The following is a 19424-nucleotide window of genomic DNA, read 5'->3' as shown; positions in this document are numbered from 1 at the left end:
ATTTTGTACCGACTTGAATTGTCTGGAAAATCAGGCCATTTTTAACAAAGTTGGTTTTGATAAATTGGCAATCCTTTTCAAGTTCATTTATAGTCTAAGCTGTTTTGAAGTTTGAGTTTCATTTTAAAGGCCAAGTGATTAGCAAGGTCATTTATGTTCGAAATTTGTGCAGCAAAATTTTTGCCGTTTCTTTGATTTTAACCGACGCTTTGTTTTTGCTTTGATCGATTTACCGCTTTATTTTCAATTCTCAGGTTCTTTGTTATTTTATTATGGTATCTTATGTCGTGGGCGATTTTAGAACGAGGTATCTTTTGGAATGGTATCTTATAGACTGGGATCTTCTCGTTTGGGATCTTAAGGTAAGGTTTCTTTTGTCATGTAACCGTAATTTTAGGCTCTTTGTTTTAACATCCATGATTTCTTTACATGTTCATGTACTCCTGCTAATCATATTCTGGTATATTATATGAGTCCTCACTGTTTAACTGTTTCACAACTGAGTTGACATTTTAGCTTATCGTGAGTATCCATACCTTTTCCTCTTCTTCTCCTAGTGTTCTACGATTCATCATCCAGAGTTTTCTTTCTTTTTTGGGCTACTTAGTGATAAACGGATGCTGCAAAAATTGAACAGGGCAACCGGGATGAAAATACTTTTGGGTAAAGGAAAAAGATACAACGCAGAGAGTCTCAAGAGAGCTGTGATCGTGTCCAAAACCGCTCAAATTGCACATTTTTCTCAGCCTGCAAAAAAACTTTTGCATAAAATAAGTAAAGCCTAGATTGTTTTAAATCATCACGTTGTGGTGTCATTGTGGTTTTTTAATCTGAACTGCAGCATTTGTTTATTGCAGAAGTTTCACTGTTTCTACTTCGGACACCGATTTTAGTTATCTTAGCCTTGGCTTTAGAGTCTTCATTATGATAATGCACAGATTAGGTGGTATATCTATTCTCTATCTGTTTTTGATTGTCTGATAGATGTGAATGTATGTTATGATGACTATGCTTCAGTATCAAGTATTGCCGAAACTGTTTGAATAGCTGATTTTTTTGTCGAGAAAAACCCAAGTTTTTATAGAGAAAAAAAGATCAGAGAAAAACGATTTGATCCTTTTTTTTAGAGAAAAAAGGATCAAATCTTGTTCGCTAGAGATTTGGGGTCTTACACGGTTTAACTAAAAACGTTTCAGAATACAGTCGAAGTTTGTATAATATCACCGAGAATAATTTTTCAAAACAGTTATCAATCATCCGCATTTCAACCGAATGCCTAATTTTTTTTTGGTTTTTAGTTTTCTTTTGCTTCTGGTCAAAAAAAATCAAACTAAACTTGGACAATTTTTTTTATCTGCATGTTTTTTAACTTGATGATTACTTTTAGGCGACAACAACGGATTCTTCCAAGACATGGCAAAAATTTACCTCTTCGTAAGAGGTCAAGCATCATTCTTCACATGCATTCCAAAAGAAAAGAGAACAGTCCATTTAAGAAAAGACGGAAGAACCCTGGAGTTACCATTTATGGAAGTGGGCTCAGTGAATAGAGAAGAAACATATAGGACGGATTACACGATTTATTTTGATAATCCCCAGGAAAGTGATGCTGGGCAATACACGTGTTACTATGGGTCGGCGGAGATTGACTATCGAGTCAAGGTCATTGGTAAGTTGGTCAGTTTCTAACGGCGAAAATCCGCTTTTGCATGCGAAATAGTAGGATGAAGTGCTGTCTTTCAATGCGCCAATTTTTTATGTAGCACCTGGTCATAATCAATGCAGGACGAACCGTGTGGGAGGGGGAATTTCATTCATTTCAACAAAGCCTCCCGACATTAAGTACCGCGCTCTAGCTGGCCGAGCTACGGGCGCCTTAACGAACTATCGTTTAATGATTAAGTTGCGTCGTATAAGTCATTTAGAAACTTTTTACAGAATAATGATAATCAAGTTGGTGTGTCTACTGTGTATCTAAATACTGTGCAAAAATTAGAAAAAAAATTTGGCCAGCTCAAAGCATATGTTATGAAGTTGATCAGTTGAGTTTAGGAAAGTTATGTACCATTGCGATTAGCAAAGGTATTTCAACCGGGCACGTGACTTTTTTACAGAAGAAACTTTGATCGCAGAATTTAGGCGAATAGCTTTTGTGCCCCTGGTTAAGAATTACATGCAATTTTTGGCTATTTTTGATGGGCTGCATAATATTGCCTCACCCTCAAGCAACGAGCACGGATCAAGGTGGGCCTCGAGCATCCGACCTTTCGATTGTGAGGTGGAAATGTAATCAATTCACCACCGCTCCCTTTTTGAAAATTTCGTTTCGATTTTTCGTTATTCAGCGTGAAAAGTTTCGACTTATGTTATATCGACGAGTCCCCTAATTCTTTGTTTGAAAGGCAAAATTCGTGTGGGCTGTGGGGGAGGAGGGGAGTGCGTGGAAATTGTATTTCCTCGAAATTGCCTGTTAATTGTCTTTCCCCGGCGTTTTTCTCAAAATTAATTTCGTTCAAGACAAAACTGGAAAGTTTTCAGTAGATCAAGTGTTTTGACGACTCTGTAGTTTTCGTCTTGTTCTATGTCGGCTAGCTCGCGAAGCTATGTTAAGTGAAGCATCTTAAAAAAATGCTTTGTTAACTTAATTTAGCAGGGACATTTTGGGCTCGTTGTGTAGCAGCATAATGTTCGAGATTGTCAGAGTTAAATTTATCGGAAATAGCTGTACAATCTTGCATCTTCTTTCAGGTCCCCCGAAAATAAAGTGCAAACATGATGACCTTATCATCCGCTCCCCTGAAGAGAATGTGTTCATAGAATGCGAAGTGTCGTCCGACTTCATGATCTTACAGAGACCCACCATCATTGTTAATGGGACAATGGAAAGTAAGTTGAATTGTCGAATAGGTTCTCTTTAATTATCTCCCCTTGGTACCCTCTAAGGACTCCCCCTTTTTCTAAGTGGGCGAATAATTAAAGAAATTCATTTAATGTTGGTAACTTATAGCAATTAACTTGTTTTCAAATTAGATCCAATTGCCGACCGGAAAATGTAAAAAAGAACCGAATATTTATCTGGAAATTGAGAACTGCAGTAATTACATGTTTTCAAAATAGATCTAAATGCCATAATGGTATTGTAAAAAAACGAAAGAAATTGCGTGCAATTTCAGAACTGGAACCTCTAATAGCTTTAGCCTTGTCCGAGATCATTTGTTTCCAAGCAGGGGCGGATGTAGGATTTTCTCGAGGGGGTGGGGCGGATTTTCAAAAAATTCTCGACAATTTAGTTGACTTTTTTTAGGTCGATCAAATTGATTTTCTGAGCGCTCCCAGAACACTATAAAGAATCTATTTTGACAAAAAATTTTGCGCTGCTTGCAAAATAAAAAATAACAGGTCAAAAATGCCGTTTTTGTGCTTGTTTTTGAAAATTTTTGACTGAAAATTAGTATATATTGGCGCCTTTAGGAAAATTTTAGGGTTGCTCGGCCGAAAATTGATGATATAAAGTAATGTCAAAGGGGCCTTTGGTTTGTGAGGTGGTCGAATTCCGGAGGGTGGAGGGGGGTGTGTTCCCTCTAAATCAGCCCATGTTTCCAAGTCAAATTTTGAGAATAAGAATTGAGAAATTGAAAATAATATTCAAGCCGAATACTTGAAACTTAAATTGTTGCCAATTATGCATAGATTCCTGAAAATTTTAAAACCTGGTGCTTTGCACAAAAAATATTAATAAAAATGTTTAAAGAGGAATTTTCTACGGATGGCCTGCCTTGTTCAAGCATTCAACTGTTTGTTCTTTTTTGCACTCTTTTTGCACTCATTCAAGTTTCCGTGATTGTCTTATATTTTATTTCAATTTTGGGAATTCGCATGATTATTTGACGTGTTTGGGGTTTTAAATATTTGCGATAAATTGAGTTGTGATCTTGCATGGACCTAAATTTTGAATTAACAAAACCTAAATATAAAATTTTTATCTTCATCGGCTGTCTTTGTCTATAGCCATTTTAGTACTTTTAGCACCTGTTAGTCTGCAAGTGTGAAATGTTGATGTGTTTCATTTTAGTACAAGATGGTTGGTTCTTTTCTTCATTCTCTTATCTAACTCCACTATTTATGTTGTCATTAATCAATAAATGTTCTTGGATTGAGTGGAAATGAAATATAGAAGGCTGTCGAAAATGATGAATTGAATGAGCAGAAACATTTTTTGCCAAAACAAAAAATTAAGTGAAGTTGAAAAATAGAAAAACATTTGGCTGTACTTTTACCGAATCGGTAAGCGAACTGCAGCTATAACTTAAGTTTCTCGGTTGCTAGGTAAATAAGACGACAAGACATTAAGATGACATGACATTAAGACTATAAATGAGTGTTAAAAGATGTAATTTCAACAGTTCGAAGTATGTTTCTCAGCAATACAAATAAAAAATTTGCGTGTTGTAATTTCTTACAGTCACACTAAAAGTGGTTGTCGTCTTAACAGCTGTCGTCTTATATGCCGGAAACCAGTTTATTGATATATGTTGTATCATCTGTTACTGTTGCTATGACTGCATCACTTGGTATTCTGTTTCTTATTTCATTCACTTGCTTATGAAGAAAAAAGTGAAAAAAAGTAAAGCTTAAATGAAGGTGATTTTACTTATCGGTTTGCAGTATTACTCATCAGTGCAAATATTTTTGTTCAAATTATGAATTAGTTTTATTAAGGTCTGAAGAAAATTTAAATTTTTAGGACAAAAGAGAATTCGCGATTTCGATTTTGAGATCTTGGGCCCATCCTACGACGATAAATACACAGTGAAGATAACGGGGAATAGACTAGACAAATATGACTCAACTGTGTTCCGCATTGAAGTGAAGGTCAGTTGAATTAATATCTAATATGCCAGAAGGTTGCTGTGCGCTCAGACTCGTATATCGGTCGTGATGTTTTTTTTTTCAGGAAAAATCTTTAAATGTAGAAGTGCGTTCTGATTTTACAAAGTGCGTTCATACAGATTATGCATATATGACTGCTAGCAGGTTTTTTATGCACTATTTGAGTCCAATTCATTTTCATCTGCTAAAAGTTAGGTAAGATGCGCTCTCCAATTACGAAAGTGTGAAGGTCATGAAAAAGGTGACCGACTTTTAGTTTCAATTTTCAGATTTCCCAGCAGAGAAAAAACTTTACCTGTTTATCCAGTTTCTCAATTGAGTTAGTTTTATCAGAAAAGTATCAATCATATGATGCTCTTGAAATTCAAAAAGCTGTAAAGCCATATATTTTTGAAATAATTTTTGAAAATTTTGACATAATTGTCTGAGAAGTGTGCATCACAGTGCGAATTGTGGTTGAGATGTATCATTAAAACATAAATGAAACTTTTCCTCGTACCTGTTTTTACGTGGGAAAGTTTCTTCATCTCCGTTTCTGGATCAATTAATATTATAAGCTGCTATTATGAAGCTGTTTTCAATCGTTTTTTTTTGTCAAAGCTGTATTCGCTCAAATTTGAATTTTGCAATTTGAGTTTTGAATTTTTTGTTTGGGAAATTACGCTCAATCACGCTCTCCAAAAACGAAGTTAAAAATAGCGGGAAGAAAAACGTGAATGGCTTAGTTGTTTCAAAAGTAGATGTTTTTAGTCTTACCACGAAAGTAGAAGAAACCTATTGTTTCAGTTTTCTCAATTTGGGTTTGTTTCCATCGAAACAAAGTCAATCATAAATTTTTTTTGGAAATTCAAAGAAATTAAAGGATATATATTCTTGCTGACTGACTGTTTGTTCGCTATGTTTTCGATTTTCACTGAATTCCAGAATTGGTTGTTTTGGAAAAATTATGTGACTTTTTGCTGTTCATTGAAACTTCTCCGAGCTGTAGTTGGACCTTAAAGTTGTTCCGGTTCTAATTAGGCCCTAAAATTTTTCCTGCTATATAGAGCAAATTCTGTTGCGTTATAAATAATTTCTGCTGTTTTCTCTCTTGATTCAAGCGACTATTAAAAGAAATAGTTGCTTTTATCGCTTTTCGAGATAAATAATTCAATTTGAAAAACATGCCGACTATTTTCACGAAGCAAAAAAAAGTAGCAGAGTCGTGGATAGATGCAATTTTTTATATTTCTGAGAAATAAAGCAGTTTTTGGTTGAAGATAAGTTAATTAGCGCGCAGATGCGTATTTTGTATTTCTGAGAAAAAAGTTGCATCATTTATGGTTCTAATGGGCTTGGTTCTAATGAACTATTCTCGCTCAATTATCCATTAATTGATTGTTTCAGGCGGAAGAGATGTCTAAGAATGAAGTGTTGGAGAAACAAGGGTTGTCGCAAGAAAGTCAGATGGGGGAGGTGCTGTTCAATGACTTCCGAGTGCTTCCATTTGACGCCAGAAGAGAGATCATTCTATCTGTATTGTGTGAGTAAAAATAGCAGTCGGTGATATTTACAATGTCTAGACTTTGTGTGTATTCGATTGCAAGTTGTAACAGCAAATTTCAGAATCTGCCAGGGACAATTTATTAGTGGCTAGCACAAATGTGAAAGGTTTTGTTCAATAAATAGTACTTTATATTGTAATTAGTTCTGCTTTTGTCAAGGTTGCAAGTATCATGAGACTGATAATCCATAGGTTCCCTTTTCAAGAAAACAAAAAATTTCGAGAATAGCAACGAGAATAAATTTTTCATGCAGCAGCTTTTTTATTTAATTTTTTGATGCAGCTATTTTTTAACCTAACTCGTTAATGTGCCCTTTCAGCCCGAGTGCCTGAAATCATAGACCCAGAAGACGGTTGCAGTGTACTAGTGGGAACTAGGGACTTCGAGATCAAATTCACCATCTTCGGATCCCCAGTGCCGACTGTGAAGTGGTACAAAAATGGACAGAGAGTCTATCAGGGGGATGAATATGAGATGAGAAAGTCGAACGATCTCTATTTCTCACTCATTATAAAGTACGATTTTTGTCAAGTAAAATTAATTTGTAATTTTTTCATCTTGCTTGTACTGGGAGCTTCCTGGTGTTGATTTCAACCTATGACCTATTCAATGCTAGGAATACAACTTAGTTTGCTAACGGAGTATAATTTGAAAGATTTAAAATCGTAAAAACAAATTTATTGTATAATTTTTCAAGTAAGTGCACGATATAAATTTTTTGCTTGATTTATTTGAATTTTTTTATAGTTAACCATTCAAAATTCTTAGCACTCCTTGGCAATCTTTGAACAATTGGCTACTCATGTTACTTTTTCTAGGAAAGTGACAGGATCTGCAGTGTTCAAAGTGGAAGCACAAAACAGTCTCAGTGAGGGAATCCCTCTCACACATCTCTACACTCTAACAGCACATCAGCCTCTAGTGATGAGACCCCATCTAAGCACAGAAGTCTTCTCAGTGGTCAACAAACCTGTCAATGTCACATGCGCTGCAAAAGTAAGATGATACCGATAGCAAATGGTCATTCTGTTTTTTGTTATCCTATGTAGAAGTTTGTAATTAGTAGCAAAAGGTTTGGCAGACAAAGTTAAATAAAAGAGTACTGACCTATTTTGGTAGTTTTTTTCAGACCGAATATGTGTCTCAAGGTTGTCTACAAAAAAGTTCTGTCACAATTGCAAAGCTCTGTCACAATTGCTCTTATTCTGCCTGTCCGAACTTTTTGCAAATCTCTATATAATAGTTTTCTTGAAATTTGAATGCTTATGCAATTGAAAAGAAATAGACTGACAGTGTGACAGTGGTGTTAATATGTGCCATAGGTTGTGTCATTATTTTTTCCGAACCCTGGACGAACTTATCACAGGCAATTGTCCTAAAGATGGTTAATTTTGAGTGGAAAAGAACGAAGTAATTTTCACTTAACTAGGTCTAGATTATTTTTTTTTCAGGAAAAAGTCTTAAAACTTGCTCAAATTTGATTTGACCTAAATTTTTTTCTAAGTTCAGTTCATTGCTTTTGTTAAAAGGAAAGCAAACTCCACTATCGAACATCAAAAGTGTAAATGTCACGAAAAACGTGAACGACTTTTAGTATCGAAAGTGAATTTTAATTTTCAGATTTCCCAGCGGATTAAAAGTTTAATTTATTGATCCAGTTTTCTCTATATGGGATAATTTTGCAAGAAAGTGATGGTCATAAGCAGTATTTGAAGTTCAAAGAGCTTTAACTTGATTTCTTTTTTTCGAAAGTTGAAAAATATTATTTTACACTTTTAGTGTCACAGCCAAAACGTGACTATACAGTTTAGTATTTTGGCGATGTTTGCCTTAATTCTACTCAACGTTTTTTATTTCAGTAAAAAGTCTTAAAATGCTCTAATAACTACAGATATGTATTCATTAATATTAATGCATTTATGAATTTTTTTAGGTATATATGCACTTTTTGATTTCAAATGAAATTCATCTGCTGAAAGCTACGTAAATAGCATTCTCCAAATACGAACGTCGAAATGCCGCAAAAAACGTGAACAATTTCCAGTTCCGAAAATGGAATTTCATTTTTAAATTTGCAGCGGAATAAAAACTGTACCTATTGATCTAGTATTTCAAGTTAAGTTAATGTTATCAAAAAAGCGCCAATGATAAATTGTTCTAGAAATTCGAAAGTTGAATTTTTTCAACAAAGTCAGTTTTTTTTCTGCTTACTTGCGTTGATTTCTCTTTTCCGACTGTCTGTTGGCTGTTTTTTATTCAGACCAATTCTCAGAAAAATTTTCTTCGGTGGATTGATCCAGGGATCTTCATGGTCCTAGAAGGGGTGCGCCTACCACTAGGTTATTCTGGCTCAAAGATAGCTGTGAAACGCGCAATAATAGACTAACGTGACTATAAGAGCGCTGTGATACTTTGATGCGGAAAATTTAACGCGCATTATTTACGCGTGGCGAATTATCCCGCACCCCAAAAGCGTTCCAAATTCAATTGAGGCAGGCTAATTGGTCTTTTTAATTCACATACACGGTTCTTAATATTCAGCATAAAATTAATAGTTTGTCAATATTTCATTAACCAAAAACTATTCGAGACCAGTTTATGGACATTCGGAATATTCAGGGCGTTGCCCTGAAACGAGCAGTCTTGTTACAACTGAATGCCCGCATTCTTATTTTCCACTGAAACTTATCTGCTGTACAATGAGTCACTAATTCAGTATGAATCAGTCTGAAAATCTGATCACGGTTGCTTAAATAGGGTCCATAACATGGGCGGGGTCTATCTAGTATCAGCAGTTAGGATTTTGACGGTTGTTTGAATAAGTAGGTTTGAATTGAAGTCGAAACTAAAACAGTAGAAGAAGATAAATAAACGTTATTAATACCCGAAGCACGAAGTACGTGCCCAAAGTATTCAACTGGGGCAGATTAAGACGCGACATAGTTATCTTGGTCTAGATTCAAGTTTCTGGAATACGTTGCTTGTAAGAAAGAGCCAAATGCAATTTTCATGAAATTTGGTAAGTTTACTTGGAAAAAAGACTGAATTTAAAATGATTGTTTTGTAAAGGATGAATTTGAATTTGAATGATTTACCAGCTACATGCATAAAGTAAAAGCTAAATTATACGCCTGGAGGAAAATCCTAAAGAGCAGTACTGCTCATCGAGTTGGTTATCCTGGAGAGGAAAAGAAGATTTTTATCAAGATTATTATTATTGTTTTTTTTTTTCAATTTTTTAACCATACTTTTGTCGAAGTAATGAAAAAACATGCTGGTTTCAAGCAAAAAGGAAAACGAGAGGTAAGTTGCAAGCTGATAGATGTTTCCTTCCCATCAGCATGAATTTACATTCTTTTACATTAGCGAAGCGCAGTGTAATGTGACGACTCACTTTTTAGAGGACCTCGCGCATTTTGATGTCGGTGAATTGTGGTGTTTTTTTTAAATCATCGTCATTTCATAACCGAGTTTGTGAGTTGTAAGGACAGTCCACTTGTTTCCAACGCAAGTCGAACGTTTTATGGCAATTTCCCTCGCAAGGTAATCGAAAATCGAAAAAATATATTTTTTTCGAGGAGTATGGAGAATATCGATCACCTGAGCTCAAATACCGAAAGTTAAACTGCGGTTGCATTTCATGAAGTTTCGGAAGTTTGAAAGCTGATAATTAGTCCATTTATAGGACTAAATAATGCTTAATTTTATGCACTTAACTATGACCCGCAACGCGTAAGCGTATTTGAGCTCCCGAGTCAATACAATTTCAGAGCGCTGAAATGATCATTCGAAATTGAATTGAGGTAAGCTAATAGTTATTAAGAGTTACTGCGAATCGCCGAAGAGCCACTAGTGGGCATTCAGGCCTGTCTAAGTATAGTCCATTTGTATTATTTCCAGATTTGAGTTATATGTTTAGCGAAGTTTTCGCAACTCAAGGCCGTTTTCACGTGCCACCACTATTGCAGCCGAAATTGGTCAGACTGCGTTACACCTGAAGGCAGAGATCAAATGAGAGCTTTCGAAGTTTTCAATTTGAACGGTGTACCACTATGCTACATGTCTCTAATGTGTCGCCATATTTTCCCTACGGGTTCAAAGTTGTATTATTTATATCTTAACCTGTGTTGAAAATGATTTTCTTTCAAAAGAATATGATGGAGTTGAGCCCGTCTTGGTATAATGATATTGCACAAGTTAAGAATTGCAATAATCTCACGATCAACTAGTTAGTCCTAAAGTTATTGAATTGGCGTGGGCTAGCATCGCGTTTAAAATCAAAGTTTTCTGTTCATAGAAAAAACTTTAACTTTAAGTCTTAAACAGCGTCGAAAATTTCTTTGCTAGTGTTTAATAATTCAATTTTTTAGCATGAGTAAAAACAATAGCTCCATAATTCCAAATAGACCGCGTTAATCAATATTTTTAAGCTTGTAATAGTGAAAAATTTGTACAATGGAAAGTGAATCCGAATAATCAAGGTTATTTGGCCCGGTAATTGTTGTTTTTAGCATGTTTGAGTGCGACAAGGAGTAGATTTAGTTTTTTTTTTGCAGGAAAACAGGATTCAGTTTTTTCATGTTTTTCATTTGGAAAATTTAATATGAAACACTTGATTGTCTTTGAAAGTATGCCCATGTATTGGAGAAACTTGTTTCAAAAAGGTTCCTTTCTTTGTGAGGAGTAAAGATATAATAATTATTAGGCAAACAAAGAGTTTTTGGGTTTTTCTTGTTTTTTGAAAATTTCATATTTTTTGCAGCAAATGAACAATGCACAAACGATGGACATAGTGTTCACGTGGTTCCTGGACGAACGCCAGATGATGCCAACACTCTCAAACAACATCAGAGTGACAGATTCGAGAGACAGAGATGGTTACAAGGAAAGTGTGATGCTATTTGTGCCTCCGAGGATTGACGCCTACCATGTGAGGTGTATGGCTGGACTGGGCAGACTGGATAATTTGACACATGAGATCAGATTGATCACTGGAGGTTTGTCTATTAAGCAAATTATTAGGAAAACTGATGAAAGTAGTTGGATGTCCCTATTCGAGTGAGTAATATGACGTTGGAGATTGGATTGATTAGGAAATTTGTCAGTGCTGACTCTCGAAAATTATCTTCTTATGCGTAGGTGTTGTCTTGTTGATGTTAGTTTACTAGGCAATGGTCTCTTTTTTACTCCCAATATTTTGAGTCTATGGCCAAGAATAAATGTTCAAGCATAATCTCGTACATTTAGGGCTCGAGATAATGTTTATTTTTCTGCCATCATAAACTTTCAGATCTACTTCCTTGTATAGTGTTTTTTTGCATTGGTACGAGTCAAAATTGAAAACGTCTTCATTTAAAGAAGAGAAGTAGAATTGTTTTATGATTTCAGAGGCGCCCGAAGCCCCGATCGACTTGCAATACGAAGTGTCGCGACAAGTGTTCTCCTGGAGATCCCAGCGCCAAGACTCCTTCAAAGTGGACGTGTTAGAATGGGCTCCTTTGTTTGCAGAATCAGACTCGAGAGATAGCACTGCTGCTTTTAAAGTGTACAATGAGACGACACAGAAACTTCCGATTGTGAGTGGCGAGATTAAATTACTATTTTTGTGGGCACTAATTTTTGAATGCATATGACAGTTTTATTCCTTGAATATATGGTATTATTTAGGTATGACAATATTTAGGTATGACATTTATTATACAATAATTTAGGTATGAGTTATCAAAAACGTTAATATTCTTTTCACCGTATTGTTTTTTCCTACCGGATCCGCCACGATCATTATGATGGATTTCGGCCTAGTTTATACTTGATAACCTAGTAGAAATAAGTAGTAATGTTTAAACTTTCTGCCCAATTTACGGGGTAGGGGTAACTTTGCCAATACTCAAATTTCAAGAGTTTTCATTTGAACGAATTGATTTTATATTTTTTCGAGATCGAAAATCCTGATTTATTTGAAGATGAGGTGTAAAAAGTTTTCATGATATTGTCACGTGGCGTTTCAATGTTTGGTGGTGTAACTTGAATGTCAATTTAATGCCCATTTCAGGACGTTGATAAATGGGTTTGTCCTTGTTACGATATGCGTGAATGAACTTATTTAACCTCAAAGAAATTTCACAATTGAGCTATTAATGAGAAAATAAATGGCATTAATGAATACGTGCTCATTAATGTCGTGAAGAGTTCAAGTGTGATAAGTTACGAAACTCATTTTGTGTGAGAGGCAAGTTTTGATCTACTAACCGAATCTTTAGTTGAGTTAGCAAAATTTTCGCAGCTAACGTTTTTTTTTTCTGTTTGTGTCAATGAACGTAGTGATAACACTTGGTAGTTTTTGTTGGTTTTTCTTCTTTTTTAAGGACAAAATCTAACTTGTTGTATACAAGGTAATCACGACCAATTTTGATTTTTGCTGCGTTTCGCCGTTTGAATTTTTTGAAGTTGAATTCAATTCTAAATTCAATTAATTTGCTAAAAGAAAGATAAGTTATGCTCCCTTATGGCGCGAAAAGATGAGAATGTTTTAAAAGAGGTTTGTTCTTAACGATACCCGGTTTTTTTTACTGGAGTAGTTTTATAAAAAAAAATGCCAATTCTAGAGGTTTCTTGAAATTGTACGAGCTTTGTGATAATTGAAAATCATGTTCGATTTCGAAAGATGAAGTTGTTCAAAAAATCTCGTATTCCTCGAGCTCTTAGGTTTCCTCGAGTTCATTGACACTTGCTACTTTCTTTTAGCTATATTAATTGTATTATAACCAAAAGTTTTTTTTGTTGGTAGCTTTTCCTTTGCATTCTGTTTTCAACTGTAAATGCGGCAAGATTTGTAGTCCTCGCTTGTAGAATAATCGGAATTGTAAGATTTATGACGTGTTAAGTTTATAGGTGCTTAAGTTATCATTACAACGGAACGCAGACTCAACGAAAGTATCTTTCTTATACTGTCTCTAGAAAAGCGTTCTGATGAGAAGTCACTTGATGGGACTTATGTTATGTGATGATCTTTGAATTTTGGCCCTATAAGTGGTCTGATTGTTTATTTTGCCCGTGATATAGGCAGATAGAAGACGGATATGCATATTTCGAGGTACTCTGTGTCATGTATTTTTGCGAAGTTTAATTGTGTGTAGATCTTGAATTCACTCATTTGTAGTTGCATTCAGTTGCGAAGTGCGATTCTTGAAGCGTTGTTGTCAAAGCTCTAAAAAATTTTTATACGCTTGGGTTAGAATAAACGTTGAACTTTCCAATCGTGCATTCATGTCTGCCTGGATTATACTATTCAAATTTGTCGATGATTTTAATCTCGTGTTTGGTTTTTGTTTTTCGATGCTTATTAATTTTAGCTTTTGGTATAGCTTTCAATATTAGCTTTTGGTATAGCTTTCAAAGGCCATCTATTTTTTTTGAAATTCGCAAGTGAGATTTTTCAAAAATTAAGCTTATTTTTTTCCGTTTACTTGCAAATTATTGACTCTTGAAGTCTGCTGGATATGTTATTTATTCTCAGTTTTGAATTTATAGTTTAAAAAAAGCTAAAATTGTTTGTTTTTCTTTTTTTATGATATGGAATATGGACTATGTTTCTGATAACTAGCAGTGTTGGCATGTTGTTGGCACCTTGCGTAGCAAAGTGTAAGTACGAACTTTCTTTTTTTTCCAATCTAAGTCGCAAATAAAGGTGCTACTTTTAGTGGCATTTTTGAATCGTTTGGCTGCGGTAGCAGTATAATATCATATGTGCTTCGACATTTGATTATTCATAAGTTTACACAGCTGATGTTTTTTTTTTAATTTATCAAATGAATCGAAAAAAGTTATTTGTTTCAAACACACTACACTGATGAAAAGCTCGATTTCAAAAATTTTCCAACTCAATGTATCTCACAATTTTTTAAATGCATAATTTATCTGTAATTTGGTTTTATGCTTTCCAATTCGTTACATGCAAAATTGCTCCTTTTTGTAGTTGGTGCTAATTTTGCTGCATCGAATTGGTCATTTATTAGCATTTGTAACTGCGTTATTGGTGGCGAGTTTTAGGGGATTTTAAGCATCCGTGGCTGAGTAGTTAGTACGTGAGACTCAAGTTTGCTAGGTCGCAGATTCGAATCCGGCACGTAGCTGAGTTTTTGCTAATTCTAGGCTTATTTCTAGTTTTTATTGTTTCACTTGATTTGCTGTTTTTTAGTCGTGTTCATGCAAGTGTTTGCGAAGCGCAGATTCGCCTCTGTGTTTAAACACATGTTTTTATACAAGTTTTTTTTTCAATGTTTTTATTACTAGTCCCAAATATAAATCACTGGTTAGTGAACAGCTTTTGCAGGCATCTTCTAAAAGCTGTGATCAGCATTGAACCTTCGTTGCACAGTTCGATGGGTTTTGTGCATTCAGACTTGCGCAATATACTAGCGCCGGAGAAAGCGGGGAAGCTAGCCTTCTGCCTACGAGTGCTTAACGAAAGAATTTAATCATATTTCATGAATTAATTTTTTCGTACTCCAGTTTTTACCGTTTTTATCTGTTATTGAGTTCTATAACATTGCTTTGAGAAGATGAGGTGTTTTAAATTTGTTTAAAAGGTTTAAAACGTTTTTTTTTTTGGAAAAAAAACTTTACTTTGCCAACACTGGTAACTACTCTAATTAGTCAAGATGACTCAACTGATTTTTTAGTCTGCCGATTCCTATTCACGAGGCCTGACGGTAACTTCTTAACTTTGTCAACGATAGCTACCATTTGTTGTTAATTTTCGCATATAATTTGGGCATACATTATACTGAGTATTTCATTCGTGCATGATCTTTAAAGATATGGTAGAACATATTATCGTATCATTGGAGTTGCTCGATTTTAAAAAGAAGGGTGGGTTCATTTGCAGATTGAGATGAATGGAAACTTCAGCTTGTTTGTAACCTGAAAATTAGACATTCATTTCCTGAATGAGAATTTATTTGCCTTGGAGGGTTTCGAAAGGTTTCGAAAATATGAGGGGGGGGGGGGTTGTATTGCTGCTCGAAAAATGTTATCAACAAGATCGTTGCGTTACCTGTTGTGACTTTTTTGAACGAAAGAAGAAATCGGAACTTAGTTATTCTCCAACCACATTGCAAAAAAGGTAAAATGTTAAATTCTTATTATGTAAAATCAGGATGTGCTTAACCATTCGGTTTATCTTTTTAAGGAAGTCAGATTTGGTATTAAAAAGAAAAGTTTATCGGATCCAAAAGTTAGTTTTTGAATACAGTCATGTAATGTTAGAGAACTGGAAATCAAGGATGCCGAAAAAACTTGTTTTGGTTTTCTCTCAGCCTGTTTTTGAAATGCTCGTTTAATACGATCGGAATCACTGCTACAAATTTACCCTTTGGGTATTGTGACATCATAGCTTGTATGATTTTGTTTCGCGATATACTAAAGCTCACAATATATGGCCTAGGATTTTGAAAATTGATAGGGATCTCTTTAACCCTCCTCACCTATTGCTAGATGGGTTAATTAGTTACTGGTTACCATGTTCACATAACACAAATATACTATCCTTCGATAGGTCTGTTGAGGCCTACTGATAACTCCTGTAATCTGCAGGAACTACATTTGTTATATAGAATAACCGATTGTTGAATTAGAGCTTTATAGGGGGTGAATATTGCCAACTAGGTTCCATACGGGGAGGGTAGAAGTAAGAGATCCGTTGATAGAAAGATAGTTCTCGTTCAAGTTTCAACTACATTTTATAGAGGGCATATTTTTTCCATTGGCCCCCATGTACATGTTAACTATAAAAGGTGAGATAACAAGGGAAAATAATTTAGGTGAATACTTTGAATAAGTTATCGTAGAAAGTATCAAAGTTCTTTCATTTGTATTTATTCAGAATTATTTAGCTTTTTACATGTTAGGAATAATCATTTAGGCAGCCAATCATCTCAATAAGCTAAAATTAAAATTTATTTCTTTCTTAGACTCATTTTAAAGTTTTTTTTTGTAATATGAAAATCCGTAGAAAGAAGTCGGGCCTATTTCCTAGTTGTTGGAATTGTTTTAATTGAATAATGTAAACGAGCAGCTGATTATTTTAGAGCAATTCTAATTTTCGCCAATTCGTAGTAAGTATTCAAGAACAGCCTCGATGTGCCTTTTACCATCCAGCCGCCAAACTTTCGGTTCTATTATTGCTGCTTAAACATGAATTGATTGGTTGTAGTTATTGCCTTATTGCTTTAAACCATGTTGTGTTCTCCGTCAAGGACTGGGAAAAAATTCCGGAGAAAAAACTGAACTGTTGTAAATGTTGTACTCAGTGAAAACAACGAATTGATGCTGAAACCGTTTATTGTTAATTTAACCGAAACTAAAACTTGGTCATTTTTGTTATCTTAACCTCTCCTACGGAAGACGATCACATTTGCTCTTAAAAGTCTAATTTATCAACTAGTAGCAGCGTATCTAAGATTTTCTCGAAGGGGGGGGGGGGGGCTGCGAATTTTCAAAACACTTTTGAAAACTTTGTCGACCTTTTTATAGGTTGATCAATATGATTTTCCGAGCACTCCTAAATGTTCAGCGCTGCGCGGCTGGCAAATTTTTGTAAAAAATAACCCCAAAAAGGCGTTTTTAGGCAGTTTTTGGAGCAAAATATCCCGTGTTATGGCGCGCGCTCTCCAAAATTTAGTAAAATTGCTCCCGAAGCTATAAATAAGATTCACTATTTTCTATATCAGCTCATGAGTTTGGGGCTTTTGATCACGTTTTTTTTTACAGAGATAGCTTTAAAAGAAAAAGACTTGGGTTTTAAATGGGATCTAGAAAAAAAACACTCATGATTATCTAACTCTGGTTTTCAAATGGAGTTATTTTAAATCACCTATCATGGGATCTGTGAATTCATATTTCGTTTAACTCGAGTTTCTATAAGGGCGAAAATATGTGTTCGAGCGTAAATTTCTTGACTTATTCCTGATTTTGTTCTATGTAAATGATTCCTATGTAAAATGTATTCTATCAAAGGGCTCAAATGTGATGTTTTGGTATTATGCTATATTCAGAGCTGGTAAAAATACGGAGTAGTTATACTAAATTATAAGAAAATACCATCTTGTCTCGCTCCGAAATAAATAAGAAATCAATTGAACCCGATAGATACGAAATTGAATAAACAAGTAGATAAATCGAAACAAAATTGAATCAGATTGTTTGTCGATGATTGGTTCAAATTAATGTAAAATTTTTAGTTATAAGCTTGAAATGATTCATTTGTTTCTGAAATGCTTTAGTTTTTGAGCCCATTGATAGAAATGACATCCGATTTGACATGAAATGCGCACATCACCTTAGATTTAGACTTAATCAATTAATTAATATGAGCTGCTAAGATTCAAGATGGAAGTAGCGATGAAATGGTCATGTGAAGTACTAAAACATCTGGATTATTAGAGACTGCAGAGATTAGATTTAACACACATTCCAGAATTATTCCAGATAATTTGAAAATTAGTATTTATACCAATGGTTGCAAATTTTGATATGGTTAATATTTGTTGGAAAAAAAATGTCAATAAATGTCACTTACTTCAAAGAAAAGTTTTGGTGGAAATAGTGCGATAATCTTTCAAGTTCGATACCAATGATTGAAATTTTTGTGGTATGAATTTCGAAAACTTCGAGGAAAAGTTTAAATTTCATGAATATGGCGACATATTTGCACCTTGAAACATGGTACTATCTACCGCACATACAAAGGCACAAACTCGTAACCAGGGTACTAATTTACTAGGATGTTGAGAGTTGGAAACCTTTCTTTGAACAAAAAATATCAATAACAGCTTAAATTGTTGAAAACTTGCTATGAAACACTTATGTTGCGTCTTGAAAAATCAAGATATGGGGATTCGTAAAAAATTTTGTGTTTTATTTTGAATGGTTTCTTGCCTTTAGTTTGTAAACTAATTTTGCTCTTGTTCATAGGGAAGTTCGGGACCGTTTATGAAAGTAGAGTTGAAGAAATTGACAACACCTGATAAAGAGTTCAGACCTGGAGTGAATTACGCATTCAAAGTGAAGACAGTGAACAACTATGGACCCAGTGAATACTCACAGTGGACTTATCATCGCACGGCCGACGCAGGTAGGCTGTTTCAGCGGTTGAGAGAGCTCAGATAGATTGTTTGGTCCATGAGACATGAAAGGTGATTCGGTGCATAAAGCAACATTCGGTGATTCGGCATAAAGCATCATTGGTTAGATAGCAGGGCTTCAAGAGCTGAGAAAGTTGGTTCATTCCATGAAACAAAGTTCAACATAACCATATAGTTTTTCGATCTAATATTTTTTGCTTTTAAATTCGAAAATTCGAACAAAAAAGTCAGTTTTTTTTTGTTTACTTACGTTCCTTGACTCTTTTTCAATTTTCTGTTGGCTTTGTTCAAATTCAAAAAGCCTTAAGCACAAATGTATATTTTTTGAATTTCGAAAACAGCCGTTTTTTTTCATTGACTATTTTCAACTCTGTTGGCTAAGTTTATAATATGTAGGCATATGCGCAGCATTTTTTGACAATTTTTATTTTGTCTACATAAAGGTGTCGAAGATCGAACATTTCACAAATTAATAATTAGAAAAACTGATTGTGCTTGTAGTGCCAACAAAGATGATCGAGAGTCTTATCATCCAACCTGACAAGGAGGACAAGAGCAAGATATTCGTCTCATGGGCGGTAAGTCACTTGTTTTTTTTGTAAAACTTGCATAACAAAAGAAGTGCACTGATACTTATAAATGCTCATGTTAGTGTCCTTAGATATATGTACACTTTTTGGGTTTAATTCAAGTTCATTTGCTAGAAGGTAGGTGAAATACGCTCTCAAGTTATGAAAGCTGAAATGGAGTAAAAAAAACGTGTTCGAGTTCAGTTTCGAAAGTGGAATTTTATCAAATTTCCCAGCGGAAGAAAAACTTTCCTAGTAATCCAGTTTTCGCAAATTAG

General features: G+C 34.8%; 1 protein-coding gene across 2 annotated transcripts in view; it reads left to right on the top strand.

The window, feature by feature from the left end:
* Positions 1 to 19424, top strand: part of LOC134855557 (uncharacterized) — a 75852-nt gene that overhangs the window by 39515 nt on the left and 16913 nt on the right. Inside the window, exons 1-14 of one of the 2 annotated variants that reach the window (XM_063872099.1) lie at positions 798 to 943; positions 1388 to 1669; positions 2749 to 2886; positions 4745 to 4872; positions 6277 to 6412; positions 6754 to 6949; positions 7253 to 7430; positions 9720 to 9737; positions 11197 to 11431; positions 11823 to 12010; positions 15116 to 15145; positions 16523 to 16549; positions 18408 to 18567; positions 19079 to 19155. In XM_063872099.1, the coding sequence (XP_063728169.1) occupies positions 925 to 943; positions 1388 to 1669; positions 2749 to 2886; positions 4745 to 4872; positions 6277 to 6412; positions 6754 to 6949; positions 7253 to 7430; positions 9720 to 9737; positions 11197 to 11431; positions 11823 to 12010; positions 15116 to 15145; positions 16523 to 16549; positions 18408 to 18567; positions 19079 to 19155 (1812 nt within the window). In that variant the 5' untranslated portion in view covers positions 798 to 924. Of the gene's footprint in view, positions 1 to 797; positions 944 to 1387; positions 1670 to 2748; positions 2887 to 4744; positions 4873 to 6276; positions 6413 to 6753; positions 6950 to 7252; positions 7431 to 9719; positions 9738 to 11196; positions 11432 to 11822; positions 12011 to 15115; positions 15146 to 16522; positions 16550 to 18407; positions 18568 to 19078; positions 19156 to 19424 lie in introns of those variants that run through there. The other variant, XM_063872097.1, reaches the window with a different exon arrangement.

The sequence above is a fragment of the Symsagittifera roscoffensis genome, chromosome 10 (assembly GCF_963678635.1).
Source record: "Symsagittifera roscoffensis chromosome 10, txSymRosc1.1, whole genome shotgun sequence".
Lineage (NCBI taxonomy): Eukaryota > Metazoa > Xenacoelomorpha > Acoela > Convolutidae > Symsagittifera > Symsagittifera roscoffensis.
The sequence above is the reverse complement of the archived record's forward strand: the minus strand, read 5'-3'. Positions and strand labels throughout refer to the sequence as shown.